Source organism: Mobula hypostoma, unplaced genomic scaffold (genome assembly GCF_963921235.1).
Source record: "Mobula hypostoma unplaced genomic scaffold, sMobHyp1.1 scaffold_36, whole genome shotgun sequence".
NCBI lineage: Eukaryota > Metazoa > Chordata > Chondrichthyes > Myliobatiformes > Myliobatidae > Mobula > Mobula hypostoma.
The window spans coordinates 5566210-5590730 of record NW_026948187.1 but is presented as its reverse complement, the minus strand read 5'-3'; the positions used below and the strand labels follow the sequence as shown (position 1 = coordinate 5590730).

General features: G+C 52.6%; 1 protein-coding gene across 3 annotated transcripts in view; it reads left to right on the top strand.

The window, feature by feature from the left end:
• The window catches only part of LOC134341679 (tyrosine-protein kinase STYK1-like), a 109070-nt gene that overhangs the window by 77488 nt on the left and 7061 nt on the right, over positions 1-24521 (top strand). For all 3 annotated transcript variants that reach the window (XM_063039603.1, XM_063039602.1, XM_063039601.1), the window contains exons 3-7: positions 128-250; positions 1457-1684; positions 2573-2754; positions 5581-5664; positions 22624-22832. In XM_063039603.1, the coding sequence (XP_062895673.1) occupies positions 128-250; positions 1457-1684; positions 2573-2754; positions 5581-5664; positions 22624-22832 (826 nt within the window). The remainder of the gene's footprint in view (positions 1-127; positions 251-1456; positions 1685-2572; positions 2755-5580; positions 5665-22623; positions 22833-24521) is intronic.

The following is a 24521-nucleotide window of genomic DNA, read 5'->3' as shown; positions in this document are numbered from 1 at the left end:
CTGTGGTCAGGCCCCTGGGAGGTGGGGTGGAATGGGGCGGAGGTGGGGGTGGTGGTGGAGAGTAGCGCGAGGACGGGACCGTGCGCGGACCCCCGGCTGACCTGTGGAACTGCGCTTCCCGGAACAGTGGTGCGCGCCTTCGAGTCGGAGATCATCATCGTCCCGGTCCTCCTCATCGCCGCCTCCTGCATTGTGGGTGGGTGCATACTATGGATGACCTGCCGGCAGAAGAAAGGGACACGACCTCCAGGTACGGGAGGGCGGGGAGGGAGATTCACTCTGTGTCTGACCCCGGGAGTGTGTGATGGGATGGTGTGGAGGGAGATTCACTCTGTGTCTGACCCCGGGAGTGTATGATGGGACGGTGTGGAGAGAGGTTCACTCTGTGTCTGACCCCGGGAGTGTGTGATGGGACGGTGTGGAGGGAGATTCACTCTGTGTCTGACCCCGGCAGTATGTGATGGGACGGTGCGGAGGGAGATTCACTCTGTGTCTGACCCTAGGGGTGTGTGATGGGACGGTGTGGAGGGAGATTCACTCTGTGTCTGACCCCGGGAGTGTGTGATGGGACGGTGTGGAGGGAGAGTCACTCTGTGTCTGACCCCGGGAGTGTGTGATGGGACGGTGCGGAGGGAGATTCACTCTGTGTCTGACCCCGGGAGTGTGTGATGGGATGGTGACAGGGAGATTCACTCTGTGTCTGACCCCGGGAGTGTGTGATGGGATGGTGTGGAGGGAGATTCACTCTGTGTCTGACCCCGGGAGTGTGTGATGGGATGGTGACAGGGAGATTCAGTCTGTGTCTGACTCCGGGAGTGTGAGATGGGATGGTGTGGAGGGAGATTCACTCTGTGTCTGACCCCGGGAGTGTGTGATGGGATGGTGACAGGGAGATTCACTCTGTGTCTGACCCTGGGGGTGTGTGATGGGGACGGTGTGGAGGGAGATTCACTCTGTGTCTGACCCCAGGAGTGTGTGATGGGACGGTGCGGAGGGAGATTCACTCTGTGTCTGACCCCGGGAGTGTGTGATGGGATGGTGACAGGGAGATTCACTCTGTGTCTGACCCCGGGAGTGTGCGACGGGACGGTGTGGGGGGAGATTCATTCTGTGTCCGACCCCGGGAGTGTGTGATGGGACGGTGCGGAGGGAGATTCACTCTGTGTCTGACCCCGGGAGTGTGTGATGGGACGGTTGGAGGGAGATTCACTCTGTGTCTGACCCCGGGAGAGTGTGATGGGACGGTGCGGAGGGAGATTCACTCTGTGTCTGACCCCGGGAGTGTGTGATGGGATGGTGACAGGGAGATTCACTCTGTGTCCGACCCCGGGCGTGTGCGACGGGACGGGGCGGGGGGAGATTTACTCTGTGTCCGACCCCGGGCGTGTGCGACGGGACGGGGCGGAGGGAGATTCACTCTGTGTCTTTCAATGCACCCCCGCCCCACCTCCCCCAGACTTCACAGAGACAGGGAGGCAAATCTTGGAGCTCAGGCCGTCTAATGCAGCTTCGTGCGGTCAGGCCCCGTCCGACCCAGAGCTGAGGCCTTGGCAGATCCCTGCGGACAGGCTCGTCGGGGGCTTGAGGTGGATCGCCCGCGGGCGTTACGGTGACATCTTCCTGTGCCGGCTGGCGCCCGAGGGGCCTGGGAAGGAGAAGGCCGTCGTCGTCAAGGAGTTGCAGGGTAAGGGACTCCTCTCGCCCCGTTTGGCGTCCGCCTGCCCTCGTGGTAACCTGGCCTGAACAGGCTATCTCCTCCTCCCACAATTCCCGCAGTGCCCAATCCTCTTCCCATGTTAGCCAGGCCTCAATTCTGCAATTCCCAGGGTAGTCAGGCCTGTTTTGAAGCTACTCCAGTTCCCATGGTGACTGGGTTTGAAGCGGGGTCCTAACTCCAGTGCCCACAGCAACCAGGCCTCTATGGGGCCTGCTCATGTCGTCATGGCAACCAGACCAGGACAGGCCTATTCACGCATCCCTCTCCTCCAGGCCTGAACGGAGCCTATTGCGCTTCCATGATAACCTGGCCTGAACAGGCTGTCTCCTCCTCCCACAATTCCCACGGTGCCCGATCCTCTTCCCATTCTGAACCATCCTGCTCCTGGAGCCACGCTAACCGGGTCTGAACAGGCTGGGACCTTTCCCCACGGTTACCAGTGTCACCTCGTCCAGCTTTCCCACGGTAACCGGACCTGGACAGGGAATCTCCTGCACCTACGATTTCCCAGGCCTGTCCAGGGCCTGCTCTGGTTTCCATTTTAACCAGGATGGAATGAGGCCTGGTCACGTTCCACTTGTAACCATGCCTGACCCCGGCCTACTTTGCCAGGGTAAGCATAGACTCATAGCCCACTAGGGCCTTGGGCTAAAGTATTAACCTGCCTGGTCACGTCGCCTTTCACAAGGGCCAGTTCTGAATGTGGCCTTCCTCCCGTTCCCATGGTAACCCAGGCCTGTGCGTGGCCTGCCTCTGGTTCCCCAGTTCAAAGAGCCCACCGCCGTCGCTCGGGGAATGGTGTCTGACAGAGAACTAGCTCATTCACTCTCTCCTTCCCTCCCTGCTCTCTCCCAGAATCGGCGAGTCCCGGCCTGGCCGAGCTGTTCCTGTCCCGCATCCGGTTCCAGGCTGCCCTGGGCCACCACCCCCACCTGGTGCGAATGGAGGGGTGCTGGACACAGCAGGGGACGGCCCGGCTGGTGATGGAGGCCCTGGAGCCGGGCAACCTGCTCCACTTCCTCTGGCAGTGTCGCAAGGTGAGGGGGGCACGGTGGGGGAGCGAGGGGTTGGGGAGAGAAGGGGAAAAGGGGAAGGGGGAGAGGGGGAGAGAGAGGGAAGGGAGGGGGAGAGGGGGAGAGAGGGGGAAGGGAGGGGGAGAGGGGGTAGAGAGAGGGAAGGGAGGGGGAGAGGGGTAGGGAGAGGGGGGAAAGAGGGGGAAGGGAGGGGGAGAGGGGGTAGAGAGAGGGAAGGGAGGGGGCGAGGGGGTAGAGAGAGGGGAGAGAAGGGGAAAGGGTGAAGGGAGGGGGAGAGGGGGTAGAGAGGGGAGAGAGGGGGAAAGAGGGGGAAGGGAGGGGGAGAGGGGGTAGAGAGAGGGGAGAGAAGGGGAAAGGGTAAAGGGAGGGGGAGGGGGGTAGAGAGGGGAGAGAGGGGGAAGGGAGGGGGAGAGGGGGTAGAGAGAGGGGAGAGAAGGTGGGGGAAGGGAGGGGAGAGAGGGAGGAGGGGGAGAGAGAGGGGAGAGAAGGGGAAGGGAGGGGGAGAGGGGGTAGAGAGAGGGGAGAGAGTGGGAAAAAGGGGAAGGGAGGGGGAGAGGGGGTAGAGAGAAGGGAAAGGGGGGAAGGGGAAGGGAGGGGAGAGAGGGGGAAGGGAGGGGGAGAGGGGGCAGAGAGAGGGGAGAGAAGGGAAAGGGGGCAGGGGAAGGGAGGGGAGAGAGAGGGGGAAGGGAGGGGAGAGGGGCTAGAGAGAGGGGAGAGAAGGGGAAAGGGGGAAGGGGAAGGGAGGGGAGAGAGAGGGGGAAGGGAAGGGAGAGGGGATAGAGAGAGGGGAGAGAAGGGAAAAGGGGGAAGGGGAAGGGAGGGGAGAGAGAGGGGGAAGGGAGGGGGAGAGGGGGCAGAGAGGGGAGAGAAGGGAAAGGGGGAAGGGGAATGGAGGGGAGAGAGAGGGGGAAGGGAGGGGAGAGGGGCTAGAGAGAGGGGAGAGAAGGGGAAAGGGGGAAGGGGAGGGGAGAGAGGGGGAAGGGAAGGGGAGAGGGGGTAGAGAGAGGGGAGAGAAGGGGAAAGGGGGAAGGGGAGAGAGGGGGAAGGGAGGGGGAGAGGGAGTAGAGAGGGAAGAGAAGGGGAAAGGGGGAAGGGAAGGGGAAAGAGGGGGAAGTTAGGGGCAGAGGGGGTAGAGAGAGAGGGGAGAGAAGGGGAAAGGGGGAAGGGAGAAGAGAGGGGAGAGAAGGGGAAAGGGGGAAGGGTGGGGGAAAGAGGGGGAAGGGAGGGGGAGAGGGGGTAGAGACAGGGAGGGAGGGCAGAGAGGGGGAAAGAGGGAGTAGAGAGGAGGAAGCGAGGGGGGAAGAGAGAGGGGGTGGGGTAGGGGGAAGAAAGGGGAGGAACCGGAGAAGGGGGAGAGCAGGAGGGGGGCTTCGGGGGAAAGAGTGGCAGAGAGGGGGAGAGGGAGGAAAGGGGAGAGAGGGGGGAAGAGAAGGGGGGGAGTGAGGGAGAGAGGGTTGAGATACAGGGGAGAGAAGGGTAGAGAGAGGGGGAAAAGAGCGGGTAGAGTGAGGGGAATAGGGAGGAAGAGAGGGGAGAGGGAGAAAGAGGGGGAAGGGAGGGGGCAGAGTGGGGCAAGAGAGAGGAGGGATAGGGGAGAGAGAGGGAGTAGAGAGAGGGGTAAGGGGAAAGTGGGAGGGGGAGAGGGTTCAGAGGTAGAGAGAGGGTAGAGAGAGAGGGAAAGAGGGAGGAGGGAGTGGGGGGAAGAGAGAGGGGGCAGCATTGGGGGTACAAAGGGGAGAAACGGGGAGAGGGTTCAGGGGAGGGGGGGAGAGGAAAGAAAGGGGAGAGGGGGAAGAGAAGAGGGGCAGAGTGAGGGAGAGAGGGTTAAGAGACGGGGAGAGAGAGGGGAATAGGGAGGAAGAGGAGAGAGAAAGTTGAAGAGGGGGGGTTGGAGAGAAAGGGACGTGATGGTAGAGAGGGTGGCGTATAGAGAGGGGAAGAGTTAGAGTGCGGAGAGAGGGAGGAGGGGGATTATAGAGCGCTGGGGGCTTGGGAGTGGGAGAAAGAAAGACGGGACTGGGGGGAGAGGGAGGGAAGGAGAGAGGAGAAGGGGCGCGACTTTACCTTAAGGCATTTGAGAACCAGCCGTTTCCCAAAGAAATTTCTGCTTCGCAGTGACCGGGGGACGATCGGATCAGACTCTGAGACGTAGACCGGGGCGTCTCTCCCCCGAGGAGACCCGCCGGGGGATTCCAACATTGGGGACACAGAGAGGGAGGGAGGGAGAGGGGCTGAGAGAGAGATAGTGTGCAAGAGTTCACGAGCACCCGCCCTCTCTCTCCTCCCCAACCCCCTCGACCCTCATCACCGCCTTTCATGGGCAGACGCGGGCACAGTCTATCCCGGGTCCAGTGCACGGGGCACGGAAAGTGCCAGTTCTTTACTCTCTGAGGCCTTTCGAACCTCGAGGGGCGTAGGCAGGGTTAGCGTGTCAGACTACCTCCCCACGGCTGTGGAATCGAGGACCCGAGGGCACAGGTTTGAGGTGAGAGGGGGGAGAGAGACCCGAGGGGCAACTTTTTCACCCAAAGGGTGGTCGATCTGTGGAAGGAGCTGCCCGTGGAAGTGGTCAAGGCAGGGACATGACTGACACTCGGACAGGGACACGGATAGGAAACGTTTAGAGGGACACGGGACACGCATGGGCAGGGGGGAAGGCACGGATGGCGGGGTGGAAAGGCTGGGTCTTGTGCTCTGTCCCCCGCCCCGGGGGACAGTCTGACGACTGTATGGAAACAAGTACCAGGTTTACGGGGCGGAGGGCTCGAAGACGGCACTGGGGAGCATATAGATCTCAGCTTCTCTGTTCCCTGTCCCCCGACCCCCCAGGACATGGTGACGATGGAGGCAACTCCATACGACCTGACAGAGAAACAGGTCTACAGCATCGCAGAGCAAGTGGCCAGCGCCCTGGTGAGTCCAACCGGCCCCCTTCTACCCCCGACGCCTGGCCTCTATCTTCCCCATCTACCCCCCACGCCTGGCCTCTATCTTCCCCATCTACCCCCCACCCTCCCTCTATGCTCCTCAACTGCCCCCAAGAACCACCGCCCCACCTTCTGGTAGAAGACATTTGCATCCTGGGGTGAACGATACCAGCCGTCTCCTCCATCCTGCCTTTTCTAAACCTCAATCCGGTCTTCCCTCAGGCTCTGACGGAACCCAGCTTTGCCAATCCTCTCTACCCGGCTCCTGCCTCTAACCAGGGCCAGGTGAATCTCTTCCACACCCTCCCCAAGCTCGGCAGACCTTTCAAGTAATGGAGAGACCAGAACAGAATGCAGTTCCCAGAAAAAGACTCCAGTGTGTGACACCCTCACTATCCCTGTAAACACACCCAGTGTGTAACACCCTCTCTGTCCCTGTAAACACACCCAGTGTGTAACACCCTCTCCGTCCCTGTAAACACACCCAGTGTGTAACACCCTCTCCGTCCCTGTAAACACACCCAGTGTGTAACGCCCTCTCTGTCCCTGTAAACACACCCAGTGTGTAACACCCTCTCCGTCCCTGTAAACACACCCAGTGTGTAACGCCCTCTCTGTCCCTGTAAACACATCCAGTGTGTGACACCCTCTCTATCCCTGTAAACACATCCAGTGTGTGACATCCTCTCTATCCCTGTAAACACATCCAGTGTGTAACACCTTCTCTATCCCTGTAAACACATCCAGTGTGTGACACCCTCTCTATCCCTGTAAACACATCCAGTGTGTAACACCCTCTCTATCCCTGTAAACACATCCAGTGTGAAACACCCTCTCTATCCCTGTAAACACATCCAGTGTGTAACACCCTCTCTATCCCTGTAAACACATCCAGTGTGTGACACCCTCTCTATCCCTGTAAACACACTCAGTGTGTAACACCCTCTCTATCCCTGTAAACACACCCAGTGTGTAACACCCTCTCTGTCCCTGTAAACACATCCAGCGTGTAACACCCTCTTTATCCCTGTAAACACATCCAGTGTGTAACACCCTCTCTATCCCTGTAAACACATCCAGTGTGTAACACCCTCTCTATCCCTGTGAACACATCCAGTGTGTAACACCCTCTCTATCCCTGTAAACACATCCAGAGTGTAACATCCTCTCTATCCCTGTAAACACATCCAGTGTGTAACACCCTCTCTGTCCCTGTAAACACATCCAGTGTGTAACACCCTCTTTATCCCTGAAAACACACCCAGTCTGTAACACCCTCTCTATCCCTGTAAACACACCCAGTGTGTAACACCCTCTCTATCCCTGTAAACACATCCAGTGTGTAACACCCCCTCTATCCCTGTAAACACATCCAGTGTGTAACACCATCTCTATCCCTGTGACACATCCAGTGTGTAACACCCTCTCTATACCTGTAAACACATCCAGTGTGTTACACCCTCTCTATCCCTGTAAACACATCCAGTGTGTTACACCCTCTCTATCCCTGTAAACACATCCAGTGTGTAACACCCTCTCTATCCCTGTAAACACATCCAGTGTGTAACACCCTCGCTATCCCTGTAAACACATCCAGTGTGTAACACCCTCTCTATCCCTGTAAACACATCCAGTGTGTAAAACCCTCTCTATCCCTGTGAACACATCCAGTGTGTAACACCCTCTCTATCCCTGTAAACACATCCAGAGTGTAACACCCTCTCTATCCCTGTAAACACATCCAGTGTGTAACACCCTCTTTATCCCTGAAAACACACCCAGTGTGTAACACACTCGCTATCCCTGTAAACACATCCACTGCGTAACACCCCCTCTATCCCTGTAAACACATCCAGTGTGTAACACCCTCTCTATCCCTGTGACACATCCAGTGTGTAACACCCTCGCTATACCTGTAAACACATCCAGTGTGTAACACCCTCTCTATCCCTGTAAACACATCCAGTGTGTAACACCCTCTCTATCCCTGTAAACACATCCAGTGTGTAACACCCTCTCTGTCCCTGTAAACACATCCAGTGTGTAACACCCTCGCTATCCCTGTAAACACATCCAGTGTGTAACACCCTCTCTATCCCTGTAAACACATCCCAGTGTGTAACACCCTCTCTATCCCTGTAAACACATCCAGTGTGTAACACCCTCTCTATCCCTGTAAACACATCCCAGTGTGTAACACCCTCTCTATCCCTGTAAACACATCCAGTGTGTAACACCCTCTCTATCCCTGTAAACACATCCAGTGTGTAACACCCTCTCTGTCCCTGTAAACACATCCAGTGTGTAACACCCTCTCTATCCCTGTAAACACACCCAGTGTGTAACACCCTCTCTATCCCTGTAAACACATCCAGTGTGTAACACCCTCTCTATCCCTGTAAACACATCCAGTGTGTAACACCCTCTCTGTCCCTGTAAACACATCCAGTGTGTAACACCCTCGCTATCCCTGTAAACACATCCAGTGTGTAACACCCTCTCTATCCCTGTAAACACATCCAGTGTGTAACCCCCTCTCTATCCCTGTAAACACATCCCAGTGTGTAACACCCTCTCTATCCCTGTAAACACATCCAGTGTGTAACACCCTCTCTATCCCTGTAAACACATCCAGTGTGTAACACCCTCTCTGTCCCTGTAAACACATCCAGTGTGTAACACCCTCTCTAACCCTGTAAACACACCCAGTGTGTAACACCCTCTCTGTCCCTGTAAACACACCCAGTGTGTAACACCCTCTCCGTCCCTGTAAACACACCCAGTGTGTAACGCCCTCTCTGTCCCTGTAAACACACCCAGTGTGTAACACCCTCTCCGTCCCTGTAAACACACCCAGTGTGTAACGCCCTCTCTGTCCCTGTAAACACATCCAGTGTGTGACACCCTCTCTATCCCTGTAAACACATCCAGTGTGTGACATCCTCTCTATCCCTGTAAACACATCCAGTGTGTAACACCTTCTCTATCCCTGTAAACACATCCAGTGTGTGACACCCTCTCTATCCCTGTAAACACATCCAGTGTGTAACACCCTCTCTATCCCTGTAAACACATCCAGTGTGAAACACCCTCTCTATCCCTGTAAACACATCCAGTGTGTGACACCCTCTCTATCCCTGTAAACACATCCAGTGTGTGACACCCTCTCTATCCCTGTAAACACACTCAGTGTGTAACACCCTCTCTATCCCTGTAAACACACCCAGTGTGTAACACCCTCTCTGTCCCTGTAAACACATCCAGCGTGTAACACCCTCTTTATCCCTGTAAACACATCCAGTGTGTAACACCCTCTCTATCCCTGTAAACACATCCAGTGTGTAACACCCTCTCTATCCCTGTGAACACATCCAGTGTGTAACACCCTCTCTATCCCTGTAAACACATCCAGAGTGTAACATCCTCTCTATCCCTGTAAACACATCCAGTGTGTAACACCCTCTCTGTCCCTGTAAACACATCCAGTGTGTAACACCCTCTTTATCCCTGAAAACACACCCAGTCTGTAACACCCTCTCTATCCCTGTAAACACACCCAGTGTGTAACACCCTCTCTATCCCTGTAAACACATCCAGTGTGTAACACCCCCTCTATCCCTGTAAACACATCCAGTGTGTAACACCATCTCTATCCCTGTGACACATCCAGTGTGTAACACCCTCTCTATACCTGTAAACACATCCAGTGTGTTACACCCTCTCTATCCCTGTAAACACATCCAGTGTGTTACACCCTCTCTATCCCTGTAAACACATCCAGTGTGTAACACCCTCTCTATCCCTGTAAACACATCCAGTGTGTAAAACCCTCTCTATCCCTGTGAACACATCCAGTGTGTAACACCCTCTCTATCCCTGTAAACACATCCAGAGTGTAACACCCTCTCTATCCCTGTAAACACATCCAGTGTGTAACACCCTCTTTATCCCTGAAAACACACCCAGTGTGTAACACACTCGCTATCCCTGTAAACACATCCACTGCGTAACACCCCCTCTATCCCTGTAAACACATCCAGTGTGTAACACCCTCTCTATCCCTGTGACACATCCAGTGTGTAACACCCTCGCTATACCTGTAAACACATCCAGTGTGTAACACCCTCTCTATCCCTGTAAACACATCCAGTGTGTAACACCCTCTCTATCCCTGTAAACACATCCAGTGTGTAACACCCTCTCTGTCCCTGTAAACACATCCAGTGTGTAACACCCTCGCTATCCCTGTAAACACATCCAGTGTGTAACACCCTCTCTATCCCTGTAAACACATCCCAGTGTGTAACACCCTCTCTATCCCTGTAAACACATCCAGTGTGTAACACCCTCTCTATCCCTGTAAACACATCCCAGTGTGTAACACCCTCTCTATCCCTGTAAACACATCCAGTGTGTAACACCCTCTCTATCCCTGTAAACACATCCAGTGTGTAACACCCTCTCTGTCCCTGTAAACACATCCAGTGTGTAACACCCTCTCTATCCCTGTAAACACACCCAGTGTGTAACACCCTCTCTATCCCTGTAAACACATCCAGTGTGTAACACCCTCTCTATCCCTGTAAACACATCCAGTGTGTAACACCCTCTCTGTCCCTGTAAACACATACAGTGTGTAACACCCTCGCTATCCCTGTAAACACATCCAGTGTGTAACACCCTCTCTATCCCTGTAAACACATCCCAGTGTGTAACACCCTCTCTATCCCTGTAAACACATCCAGTGTGTAACACCCTCTCTGTCCCTGTAAACACATCCAGTGTGTAACACCCTCTCTGTCCCTGTAAACACATCCAGTGTGTAACACCCTCTCTATCCCTGTAAACACACCCAGTGTGTAACACCCTCTCTGTCCCTGTAAACACACCCAGTGTGTAACACCCTCTCCGTCTCTGTAAACACACCCAGTGTGTAACGCCCTCTCTGTCCCTGTAAACACACCCAGTGTGTAACACCCTCTCCGTCCCTGTAAACACACCCAGTGTGTAACGCCCTCTCTGTCCCTGTAAACACATCCAGTGTGTGACACCCTCTCTATCCCTGTAAACACATCCAGTGTGTGACATCCTCTCTATCCCTGTAAACACATCCAGTGTGTAACACCTTCTCTATCCCTGTAAACACATCCAGTGTGTGACACCCTCTCTATCCCTGTAAACACATCCAGTGTGTAACACCCTCTCTATCCCTGTAAACACATCCAGTGTGAAACACCCTCTCTATCCCTGTAAACACATCCAGTGTGTAACACCCTCTCTATCCCTGTAAACACATCCAGTGTGTGACACCCTCTCTATCCCTGTAAACACATCCAGTGTGTAACACCCTCTCTATCCCTGTAAACACACCCAGTGTGTAACACCCTCTCTGTCCCTGTAAACACATCCAGCGTGTAACACCCTCTTTATCCCTGTAAACACATCCAGTGTGTAACACCCTCTCTATCCCTGTAAACACATCCAGTGTGTAACACCCTCTCTATCCCTGTGAACACATCCAGTGTGTAACACCCTCTCTATCCCTGTAAACACATCCAGAGTGTAACATCCTCTCTATCCCTGTAAACACATCCAGTGTGTAACACCCTCTCTGTCCCTGTAAACACATCCAGTGTGTAACACCCTCTTTATCCCTGAAAACACACCCAGTCTGTAACACCCTCTCTATCCCTGTAAACACACCCAGTGTGTAACACCCTCTCTATCCCTGTAAACACATCCAGTGTGTAACACCCCCTCTATCCCTGTAAACACATCCAGTGTGTAACACCATCTCTATCCCTGTGACACATCCAGTGTGTAACACCCTCTCTATACCTGTAAACACATCCAGTGTGTTACACCCTCTCTATCCCTGTAAACACATCCAGTGTGTTACACCCTCTCTATCCCTGTAAACACATCCAGTGTGTAACACCCTCTCTATCCCTGTAAACACATCCAGTGTGTAACACCCTCTCTATCCCTGTAAACACATCCAGTGTGTAAAACCCTCTCTATCCCTGTGAACACATCCAGTGTGTAACACCCTCTCTATCCCTGTAAACACATCCAGAGTGTAACACCCTCTCTATCCCTGTAAACACATCCAGTGTGTAACACCCTCTTTATCCCTGAAAACACACCCAGTGTGTAACACACTCGCTATCCCTGTAAACACATCCACTGTGTAACACCCCCTCTATCCCTGTAAACACATCCAGTGTGTAACACCCTCTCTATCCCTGTGACACATCCAGTGTGTAACACCCTCTCTATACCTGTAAACACATCCAGTGTGTAACACCCTCTCTATCCCTGTAAACACATCCAGTGTGTAACACCCTCTCTATCCCTGTAAACACATCCAGTGTGTAACACCCTCTCTGTCCCTGTAAACACATCCAGTGTGTAACACCCTCGCTATCCCTGTAAACACATCCAGTGTGTAACACCCTCTCTATCCCTGTAAACACATCCCAGTGTGTAACACCCTCTCTATCCCTGTAAACACATCCAGTGTGTAACACCCTCTCTATCCCTGTAAACACATCCCAGTGTGTAACACCCTCTCTATCCCTGTAAACACATCCAGTGTGTAACACCCTCTCTATCCCTGTAAACACATCCAGTGTGTAACACCCTCTCTGTCCCTGTAAACACATCCAGTGTGTAACACCCTCTCTATCCCTGTAAACACACCCAGTGTGTAACACCCTCTCTATCCCTGTAAACACATCCAGTGTGTAACACCCTCTCTGTCCCTGTAAACACATCCAGTGTGTAACACCCTCTCTATCCCTGTAAACACATCCAGTGTGTAACACCCTCTCTATCCCTGTAAACACACCCAGTGTGTAACACCCTCTCTATCCCTGTAAACACATCCAGTGTGTAACACCCTCGCTATCCCTGTAAACACATCCAGTGTGTAACACCCTCTCTATCCCTGTAAACACATCCAGTGTGTAACACCCTCTCTATCCCTGTAAACACACCCAGTGTGTAACACCCTCTCTATCCCTGTAAACACATCCAGTGTGTAACACCCTCTCTGTCCCTGTAAACACATCCAGTGTGTTACACCCTCTCTATCCCTGTAAACACATCCAGTGTGTTACACCCTCTCTATCCCTGTAAACACATCCAGTGTGTAACACCCTCTCTATCCCTGTAAACACATCCAGTGTGTAACACCCTCTCTATCCCTGTAAACACATCCAGTGTGTAAAACCCTCTCTATCCCTGTGAACACATCCAGTGTGTAACACCCTCTCTATCCCTGTAAACACATCCAGAGTGTAACACCCTCTCTATCCCTGTAAACACATCCAGTGTGTAACACCCTCTTTATCCCTGAAAACACACCCAGTGTGTAACACACTCGCTATCCCTGTAAACACATCCACTGTGTAACACCCCCTCTATCCCTGTAAACACATCCAGTGTGTAACACCCTCTCTATCCCTGTGACACATCCAGTGTGTAACACCCTCTCTATACCTGTAAACACATCCAGTGTGTAACACCCTCTCTATCCCTGTAAACACATCCAGTGTGTAACACCCTCTCTATCCCTGTAAACACATCCAGTGTGTAACACCCTCTCTGTCCCTGTAAACACATCCAGTGTGTAACACCCTCGCTATCCCTGTAAACACATCCAGTGTGTAACACCCTCTCTATCCCTGTAAACACATCCCAGTGTGTAACACCCTCTCTATCCCTGTAAACACATCCAGTGTGTAACACCCTCTCTATCCCTGTAAACACATCCCAGTGTGTAACACCCTCTCTATCCCTGTAAACACATCCAGTGTGTAACACCCTCTCTATCCCTGTAAACACATCCAGTGTGTAACACCCTCTCTGTCCCTGTAAACACATCCAGTGTGTAACACCCTCTCTATCCCTGTAAACACACCCAGTGTGTAACACCCTCTCTATCCCTGTAAACACATCCAGTGTGTAACACCCTCTCTGTCCCTGTAAACACATCCAGTGTGTAACACCCTCGCTATCCCTGTAAACACATCCAGTGTGTAACACCCTCTCTATCCCTGTAAACACATCCAGTGTGTAACCCCCTCTCTATCCCTGTAAACACATCCCAGTGTGTAACACCCTCTCTATCCCTGTAAACACATCCAGTGTGTAACACCCTCTCTATCCCTGTAAACACATCCAGTGTGTAACACCCTCTCTGTCCCTGTAAACACATCCAGTGTGTAACACCCTCTCTATCCCTGTAAACACACCCAGTGTGTAACACCCTCTCTATCCCTGTAAACACATCCAGTGTGTAACACCCTCGCTATCCCTGTAAACACATCCGGTGTGTAACACCCTCTGTATCCCTGTAAACACATCCGGTGTGTAACACCCTCTGTATCCCTGTAAACACACCCAGTGTGTAACACCCTCTCTATCCCTGTCACATCCAGTGTGTAACACCCTCTCTATCCCTGTAGTGTGTAACACCCTCTCTGTCCCTGTAACACATCCAGTGTGTAACACCCTCATTGTCATCCAGTGGAACACCTCTCTTCCCTGTAAACACATCCAGTGTGTAACACCCTCTCTATCCCTGTAAACACATCCAGTGTGTGAACACCCCTCTCTCTATCCTGTACACACATGTGTAAACCTTCTTCCTGTACACATCCAGTGTGTAACACCCTCTCTATCCCTGTAAACACATCCAGTGTGTAACACCCTCTCTTCCCTGTAAACACATCCAGTGTGTAACACCCTCTCTTCCCTGTAAACACATCCAGTGTGTAACACCCTCTCTATCCCTGTAAACACATCCAGTGTGTAACACCCTCTCTATCCCTGTAAACACATCCAGTGTGTAACACCCTCGCTATCCCTGTAAACACATCCGGTGTGTAACACCCTCTGTATCCCTGTAAACACATCCGGTGTGTAACACCCTCTGTATCCCTGTAAACACACCCAGTGTGTAACACCCTCTCTATCCCTGTAAACACATCCAGTGTGTAACACCCTCTCTGTCCCTGTAAACACATCCAGTGTGTAACACCCTCGCTATCCCTGTAAACACATCCAGTGTGTAACACCCTCTCTATCCCTGTAAACACATCCCAGTGTGTAACACCCTCTCTATCCCTGTAAACACATCCAGTGTGTAACACCCTCTCTATCCCTGTAAACACATCCCAGTGTGTAACACCCTCTCTATCCCTGTAAACACATCCAGTGTGTAACACCCTCTCTATCCCTGTAAACACATCCAGTGTGTAACACCCTCTCTGTCCCTGTAAACACATCCAGTGTGTAACACCCTCTCTATCCCTGTAAACACACCCAGTGTGTAACACCCTCTCTATCCCTGTAAACACATCCAGTGTGTAACACCCTCTCTATCCCTGTAAACACATCCAGTGTGTAACACCCTCTCTGTCCCTGTAAACACATCCAGTGTGTAACACCCTCGCTATCCCTGTAAACACATCCAGTGTGTAACACCCTCTCTATCCCTGTAAACACATCCAGTGTGTAACCCCCTCTCTATCCCTGTAAACACATCCCAGTGTGTAACACCCTCTCTATCCCTGTAAACACATCCAGTGTGTAACACCCTCTCTATCCCTGTAAACACATCCAGTGTGTAACACCCTCTCTGTCCCTGTAAACACATCCAGTGTGTAACACCCTCTCTATCCCTGTAAACACACCCAGTGTGTAACACCCTCTCTGTCCCTGTAAACACACCCAGTGTGTAACACCCTCTCCGTCCCTGTAAACACACCCAGTGTGTAACGCCCTCTCTGTCCCTGTAAACACACCCAGTGTGTAACACCCTCTCCGTCCCTGTAAACACACCCAGTGTGTAACGCCCTCTCTGTCCCTGTAAACACATCCAGTGTGTGACACCCTCTCTATCCCTGTAAACACATCCAGTGTGTGACATCCTCTCTATCCCTGTAAACACATCCAGTGTGTAACACCTTCTCTATCCCTGTAAACACATCCAGTGTGTGACACCCTCTCTATCCCTGTAAACACATCCAGTGTGTAACACCCTCTCTATCCCTGTAAACACATCCAGTGTGAAACACCCTCTCTATCCCTGTAAACACATCCAGTGTGTAACACCCTCTCTATCCCTGTAAACACATCCAGTGTGTGACACCCTCTCTATCCCTGTAAACACACTCAGTGTGTAACACCCTCTCTATCCCTGTAAACACATCCAGTGTGTTACACCCTCTCTATCCCTGTAAACACATCCAGTGTGTTACACCCTCTCTATCCCTGTAAACACATCCAGTGTGTAACACCCTCTCTATCCCTGTAAACACATCCAGTGTGTAACACCCTCGCTATCCCTGTAAACACATCCAGTGTGTAACACCCTCTCTATCCCTGTAAACACATCCAGTGTGTAAAACCCTCTCTATCCCTGTGAACACATCCAGTGTGTAACACCCTCTCTATCCCTGTAAACACATCCAGAGTGTAACACCCTCTCTATCCCTGTAAACACATCCAGTGTGTAACACCCTCTTTATCCCTGAAAACACACCCAGTGTGTAACACACTCGCTATCCCTGTAAACACATCCACTGTGTAACACCCACTCTATCCCTGTAAACACATCCAGTGTGTAACACCCTCTCTATCCCTGTGACACATCCAGTGTGTAACACCCTCTCTATACCTGTAAACACATCCAGTGTGTAACACCCTCTCTATCCCTGTAAACACATCCAGTGTGTAACACCCTCTCTATCCCTGTAAACACATCCAGTGTGTAACACCCTCTCTGTCCCTGTAAACACATCCAGTGTGTAACACCCTCGCTATCCCTGTAAACACATCCAGTGTGTAACACCCTCTCTATCCCTGTAAACACATCCCAGTGTGTAACACCCTCTCTATCCCTGTAAACACATCCAGTGTGTAACACCCTCTCTATCCCTGTAAACACATCCCAGTGTGTAACACCCTCTCTATCCCTGTAAACACATCCAGTGTGTAACACCCTCTCTATCCCTGTAAACACATCCAGTGTGTAACACCCTCTCTGTCCCTGTAAACACATCCAGTGTGTAACACCCTCTCTATCCCTGTAAACACACCCAGTGTGTAACACCCTCTCTATCCCTGTAAACACATCCAGTGTGTAACACCCTCTCTGTCCCTGTAAACACATCCAGTGTGTAACACCCTCGCTATCCCTGTAAACACATCCAGTGTGTAACACCCTCTCTATCCCTGTAAACACATCCAGTGTGTAACCCCCTCTCTATCCCTGTAAACACATCCAGTGTGTAACACCCTCTCTATCCCTGTAAACACATCCAGTGTGTAACACCCTCTCTGTCCCTGTAAACACATCCAGTGTGTAACACCCTCTCTATCCCTGTAAACACACCCAGTGTGTAACACCCTCTCTATCCCTGTAAACACATCCAGTGTGTAACACCCTCGCTATCCCTGTAAACACATCCGGTGTGTAACACCCTCTGTATCCCTGTAAACACATCCGGTGTGTAACACCCTCTGTATCCCTGTAAACACACCCAGTGTGTAACACCCTCTCTATCCCTGTAAACACATCCCAGTGTGTAACACCCTCTCTATCCCTGTAAACACATCCAGTGTGTAACACCCTCTCTATCCCTGTAAACACACCCAGTGTGTAACACCCTCTCTGTCCCTGTAAACACATCCAGTGTTCCACACTCTCTCTATTAAAAAATTGATCCGGTCTATAACACCCTCTCTGTCACTGAAATCTCCTCCAGTGTGTAACATCTTCTCGATCCCTTGTAACACGTACGGTGTGTAACAGTGAATTTATCCAGGAAATCTCATGCAGTGTCAAAACCACTCTACATCCTCAAAAACACCTGAAGTGGATAAAAGAAACCCTCTTCCTGAAAACTCCGGCACTGTATAAACCCTTCGGTGTTCCCAAAACCCCCTGCAGTCTTACGTCCCGCTGCGTCCCTCAAAACTCCTGCAATAAATCCCTCTCTATCCCTGAAAATTCTTACAGCACATTCATCCCTCCGCGTCCCTGAAATCTCCTATCCCAGAAAATCTCTGTAGTGCCTGCATAGAACTTAAATGAGTACAACACAGGAGCAGGCCATTCGGCCCACAATGTTGTGCTGGACCATCTAAAAAGCAAACCGAAAGCACCCAAACACTGATCTCTCCTCCCCACACCCTGTCCATATCCCTCCATCTTCCTCACGTCCCTGTGCCTCTCCAAACGTCTCTCAAAAGCCTCGAATGTATTTATCACCACCCACCACTCTCTGGGTAAAAAACTTACCCCTCACATCCCCCCCCACCTTCACCTTCAATGCCTGCCCTCTGGTGTGAGACATTTCAACCCCGGGAAACAGATACTCTCTGTCCACTCTCTCTCTCTGCCTCTCACAGTCTTATAAACCTCTCTCAGATCTCCCCCCGGCCGCCGTCGCTCCAGAGAAATCTACCCAAGTTTACCCAGCCCCTCGTGAGAGCGCACGCCCTCCAAAACCAGGCAGCATCCCGGTGAGCCTCTCCTGCCCCCTCTCCAAAGCCCCGACGTCCTCCCTGTAGTGGGGAGACCAGAACAGTGTGCAATACTCCAGATGGGGCCTCACCAGAGTTTTATAAAGTTCCAACGTCACCTCCTGACTTTTAAACTCAACGCCTCGACTAACAAAAGCAAGCATTCCCTAAGCCTTCTTAACCACCCTATTGACCTGCGTAGCCTCTTTCAAGGAACTGTGACCTTGGACCCCGAGATCTCTCTGCTCAGAAACCCTGTTCAGGATCTTGCCCTTAACAGAGTGCTACCTCCATGCATTTGCCCTACCGAGGGGCAGCACCTCACATTTATCAGGGTTAAACTGCATCTGCCATCCCTCAGCCCATATCTGCTTCTGATCTATATCGCGCTGTAAGCTTTACTGCTCTTAACCCCACCAGAACGAGAATCCGGTTTATTATCACCGGGTTGTGATGTGAAATTTGTTAACTTAGCAGCAGCAGTTCAATGCAATACATAATCTAGCAGAGGGAGAGAAAAATAATGATAATAAATAAAACATAACAAATAAAGAAGAAAATCAATTATGTATATTGAATAGGTTTTTATTTTCTTTCTTTATTAAAATTTTTATTGATTTAACAGAAACATAAGTACAAACAAGAGGAGAATTATCTTATATATATAATCAATAACAATACAAACTGAGATTAAGATAGACATTACCAAAATCGTACATATTGTTAACCTAGTGTAAAATACAAAATTTTAAAAACCAGCGATTCTCCTCTTGTCAGTTCATGAAAAGGAAGGAAAAAAAATTGAATTTTAAATGAACAAAATAAAAAACCACTACACTTCATAAAAAAAAAAAAGAAAAATGCACAAAAAAAAGGGACTGGGCAGATCATTTTTTAAAAAACGTGCAAAAACAGAAATAGTGTATATTTAAAAAAAAAAGTGAGGTAGCGTCCAAAGATTCAATGTCCATTCAGAAGTCGGACGGCAGAGGGGAAGAAGCTGTTCCTGAATCGCTGAGTGTGTGCCTTCAGGCTTCTGATGGTAACAGTGAGAAAAGGCCATGCCCTGGGTGCTGGAGGGTCCTTAATAATGGACGCTGCCTTTCTGAGACACCGTTCCCTGAAGATGTCCTGGGTACTTTGTAGGCTGGTACCCAAGATGGAGCCGACTTGATTTACAACCCTCTGCAGCTTCTCTCGGTCCTGTGCAGTAGCCCCTCCATACCAGACAGTGATGCAGCCTGTCAGAATGCTCCCCACGGTACAACTATAGAAGCTTTTGAGTGTATTTGTTGACGTGCCAAATCTCTTCAAACTCCTAATGAAGTATAGCCGCTGTCTTGCCCTCTTTATAACTACATCGATATGTTGGGACCAGGTCAGATCCTCAGAGATCTTGACCACCCAGGAACTTGAAACTGCTCACTCTCTCCACTTCTGATCCCTCTATGAGGGTTGGTATGTGTTCCTTCGTCTTACCCTTCCTGAAGTCCACAATCAGCTCTTTCGTCTTACTGACGTTGAGGTTGCCTAAGTGAGATCAACTCTTTCTGACAGGCTGCATCACTGTCTGGTATGGAGAGGCTACTGCACAGGACCGAGAGAAGCTGCAGAGGGTTGTAAATCTAGTCATCTCCATCTTGGGTACTAGCCTACAAAGTCCCCAGGACATCTTCAGGGAGCGGTGTCTCAGAAAGGCAGCGTCCATTATTAAGGACCCTCCAGCACCCAGGGCATGCCCTTTTCTCACTGTTACATAGAACGTAGAACATAAAATAGTACAGCACAGTACAGGCCCTTCGGCCCACAATGTTGTGCCGACCCTCAAACCCTGCCTCCCATATAACCCCCCACCTTAAATTTCTCCATATACCTGTCTAGTAGTCTCTTAAACTTCACCAGTGTATCTGCCTCCACCACTGACTCAGGCAGTGCATTCCACGCACCAACCACTCTCTGAGTAAAAAACCTTCCTCTAATATCCCCCTTGAACTTCCCACCCCTTACCTTAAAGCCATGTCCTCTTGTATTGAGCAGTGGTGCCCTGGGGAAGAGGCGCTGGCTATCCACTCTATCTATTCCTCTTATTATCTTGTACACCTCTATCATGTCTCCTCTCATCCTCCTTCTCTCCAAAGAGTAAAGCCCTAGCTCCCTTAATCTCTGTGTTCCTTCATCTTTCCCTTCCTGAAGTCCACAATCAGCTCTTTTGTCTTACTGCCCACACCACTGTAACAATACTCTCCATGCAAGCTCCACTAGTGTGTCACAGACTTCCCTATCTACCTGTGAGGCAACTTTCAGGGATCTGTGGACATGTACCCCGAGATCCCTCTGCTCCTCCACACTACCAAGTATCCTGCCATTTACTTTGTACTCTGCCTTGGAGTTTGTCCTTCCAAAGTGTACCACCTCACACTTCTCCGGGTTGAACTCCATCTGCCACTTCTCAGCCCACTTCTGCATCCTAACAATGTCTCTCTGCAAACTTCGACAATCCTCTACACTATCTACAACACTAGCAACCTTTGTGTCGTCTGCAAACTCGCCAACCCACCCTTCTACCCCCACATCCAGGTTGTTAATAAAAATCACGATAGGTAGAGGTCCCAGAACAGATCCTTGTGGGACACCACTAGTCACAATCCTCCAATCTGAATGTACTCCCTCCACCACAACCCGCTGCCTTCTGCAGGCAAGCCAATTCTGAATCCACCTGGCCAAACCTCCCTGGATCCCATGCCTTCTAACTTTCTGAATAAGCCTACTGTGTGGAACCTTGTCAAATGCCTTACTAAAATCCATATAGATCAAATCCACTGCACTACCCTCATCTATATGCCTGGTCACCTCCTCAAAGAACTCTATCAGGATTGTTAGACACGATCTGCCCTTCACAAAGCCATGCTGACTGTCCCTGATCAGCCCATGATTCTCTAAATGCCTACAGATCCTATCTCTAAGAATCTTTTCCAACAGCTTTCCCAGCACAGACGTAAGGCTCACTGGTCTATAATTACCATGACTATCCCGACTAACTTTTTTGAACAATGGGACAACATTCGCCTCCCTCCAATTCTCCGGTACCATTCCCGTGGACAACGAGAACATAAAGATCCTAGCCAGAGGCTCAACAATCTCTTCCCTCTCCTCGTGGAGCAGCCTGGGGAATATCCTGTCAGGCCCCGGGGACTTATCTGTCCTAATGTATTTTAACAACTCCGACACCTCCTCTCCCTTAATATCAGCATGCTCCAGAACATCAACCTCACTCATATTGTCCTCACCGTCACCAATCCCCCCAGGTCTCCCATAATTCCCAACGTTCCTACAAAGCCGATAACGTATCCCTCAACGTCAGCAAAACGAAAGAATTGGTTGTTGACTTCAGAAGGAGTAGCGGACTGCACGACCCAATTTACATCGGTGGTGCGCAAGTGGAACAGATCAAAAGCTTTAAGTTCCTCGGGGTCAGTATCACAAATGACCTGACTTGGTCCAACCAAGCAGAGTTCATTGCCAAGAAGGCCCACCAGCTCCTGAGAAAACTAAAGAAATTTGGCCTGTCCCCTAAAGCCCTCACTAATTTTTATAGATGCACCGTAGAAAGCATTTTCTAGGGTGCATCACGACCTGGTACCGAAGTTGTCCTGTCCAAGACCAGAAGAAGCTGCAGAAGATCGTGAACACGGCCCAGCACGTCACACAAACCAATCTTCCGTCCGTGGACTCACTTTACACCGCATGCTGTCGGAGCAGTGCTGCCAGGATAATCAAGGACACGACCCACCCAGCCAACACCCTTTTCGTCCCTCTTCCCTCCGGGAGAAGGCTCAGGAGCCTGAAGACTCGTACGGCCAGATTTGGGAACAGCTTCTCTCCGACTGTGATAAGACTGCTGAACGGATCCTGACCCGGATCTGGGCCGTACCCTCCAAATATCCGGACCTGCCTCTCGGTTTTTTTTTGCACTACCTTACTTTCCATTTTTCTATTTACGATTTATAATTTAAATTTTTAATATTTACTATCGATTTGTAACCCAGGGAGCGGGAAGCGCAGAATCAAATATCGCTGTGATGATTGTATGTTCTAGTATCAATTGTTTGGCGAGTATAAAGTATAAAGCCTCCTATCCCTGAAAATTCCCGCACCGTGGCCTGAAATATCCCGGAGTCTGGAACTCCCTCTTGGTCCTGAAATCTGCCCCAGTTTGCACACCTCCCTGATACAACCTCATCCTAGGTTTTAAGTCGCCTCCATCCCCAAAAACTCCTTCAGTGTATAACATCCTCTCTGTCCCTGGAAGCTTCGTATATGCGCACGGTCTTTCTACCCCTGAAGAATTCCCACAAATCCCACCCACCTCCGTCCCCGGACAGTAAACTTCACCTCCCCCCCGCTGCAGGAATTTCTCCACGCGAACGGACTCATACACGGGAACGTGGGGGCAAGGAATATTCTCCTGGGAGAGAACCTCACCGCCAAGCTCTGTGGCCTCCACGTCCCCTTCAAGATACAGACCACCGGGACGCCCCCCGCAGACCGGGGCGCCCCCCAGAAGTGGCAATCCCCAGAGAGCCTCATGAAGCAGACCCTCACCGGCAAGACCGATGTGTAAGGGTGTGGGGGAGGGAGGGGGTGACGGAGACGGGGAGGGAGGGGGTGAAGGAGACGGGGAGGGGTGTGGGGGAGGGAGGGGGTGACGGAGACGGGGAGGGAGGGGGTGACGGAGACGGGGAGGGGTGTGGGGGAGGGAGGGGGTGACGGAGACGGGGAGGGGTGTAGGGGAGGGAGCGGGTGACGGAGACGGGGAGGGGTGTAGGGGGGAGGGGGTGACGGAGACGGGGACGGGTGTAGGGGTGGGAGCGGGTGACGGAGACGGGGAGGGTTGTAGGGGAGGGAGGGGGTGAGGGAGAAGGGGAGGGGTGTGGGGGTGGGAGTGGGTGACGGAGACGGGGAGGGGTGTGGGGGAGGGAGGGGGCGACGGAGACGGGGAGGGGTGCTGGGGAGGGAAGGGGTGACGGAGACGGGGAGGGGTGCTGGGGAGGGAGGGGGTGATGGAGATGGGGGGAGGGGTGACGGAGACGGGGAGGGGTGTAGGGGAGGGAGGGGTGCTGGGGAGGGAGGGGGTGATGGAGATGGGGGGAGGGGGTGATGGAGACGGGGAGGGGTGCTGGGGAGAGAGATGGGGAGGGGTGCTGGGGAGGGAGGGGTTGATGGAGATGGGGGGAGGGGTGCTGGGGAGAGAGATGGGGAGGGGTGCTGGGGAGGGAGGGGGTGATGGAGATGGGGTGACGGAGACGGGGAGGGGTGCTGGGGAGGGAGGGGGTGATGGAGATGGGGGGAGGGGGTGACGGAGACGGGGAGGGGTGTAGGGGAGGGAGGGGGTGATGGAGACGGGGAGGGGTGCTGGGGAGGGAGGGGGTGATGGAGATGGGAAGCGGTGTAGGGGAGGGAGGGGGTGACGGAGACGGGGAGGGGTGTAGGGGAGGAGGGGGTGACGGAGACGGGGAGGGGTGCTGGGGAGGAAGGGGGGTGATGGACATGGGGGGGAGGGGGTGACGGAGACGGAGAGGGGTGCTGGGGAGGGGGGGTGATGGAGATGGGGAGGGGTGTTGGGGAGGGAGATGGGGAGGGGTGTCGGGGAGGGTGGGGGTGATGGAGATGGGGAGGAGGGGGTGACGGAGATGGGGAGGAGGGGGTGACGGAGACGGGAAGGGGTGTAGGGAGGGAGGGGGTGATGGAGATGGGGAGGAGGGGGTGACGGAGACGGGTAGGGGTGTAGGGGGTGACGGAGATGGGGAGGAGGGGGTGACGGAGATGGGGAGGAGGGGGTGACGGAGGGGGGAGGGGGTGACGGAGACGGAGAGGGGTGTAGGGGAGTGAGGGGGTGAAGGAGACAGGGAGGGGTGTAGGGGAGGGAGGGGTGCAGGGGAGGGAGGGGGTGACGGAGACGGGAAGGGGTGTAGGGGAGTGAGGGGGTGACGGAGACGGGGAGGGGTGTCGGGGAGGGAGGGGTGCTGCGGAGGGAGGGGGTGACGGAGACGGGGAGGGATGTCGGGGAGGGAGGGGTGCTGCGGAGGGAGGGGGTGACGGAGACGGGGAGGGGTGTAGGGGAGAGAGGGGGTGACGGAGACGGGGAGGGATGTAGGGGAGGGAGGGGGTGACGGAGACGGGGAGGGGTGTAGGGGGGAGGGGGTGACGGAGACGGGCATGGGTGTAGGGGAGGGAGGGGGTGATGGAGACGGGGAGGGGTGCTGGGGAGGGAGGGGGTGATGGAGATGGGGGGCGGTGTAGGGGAGG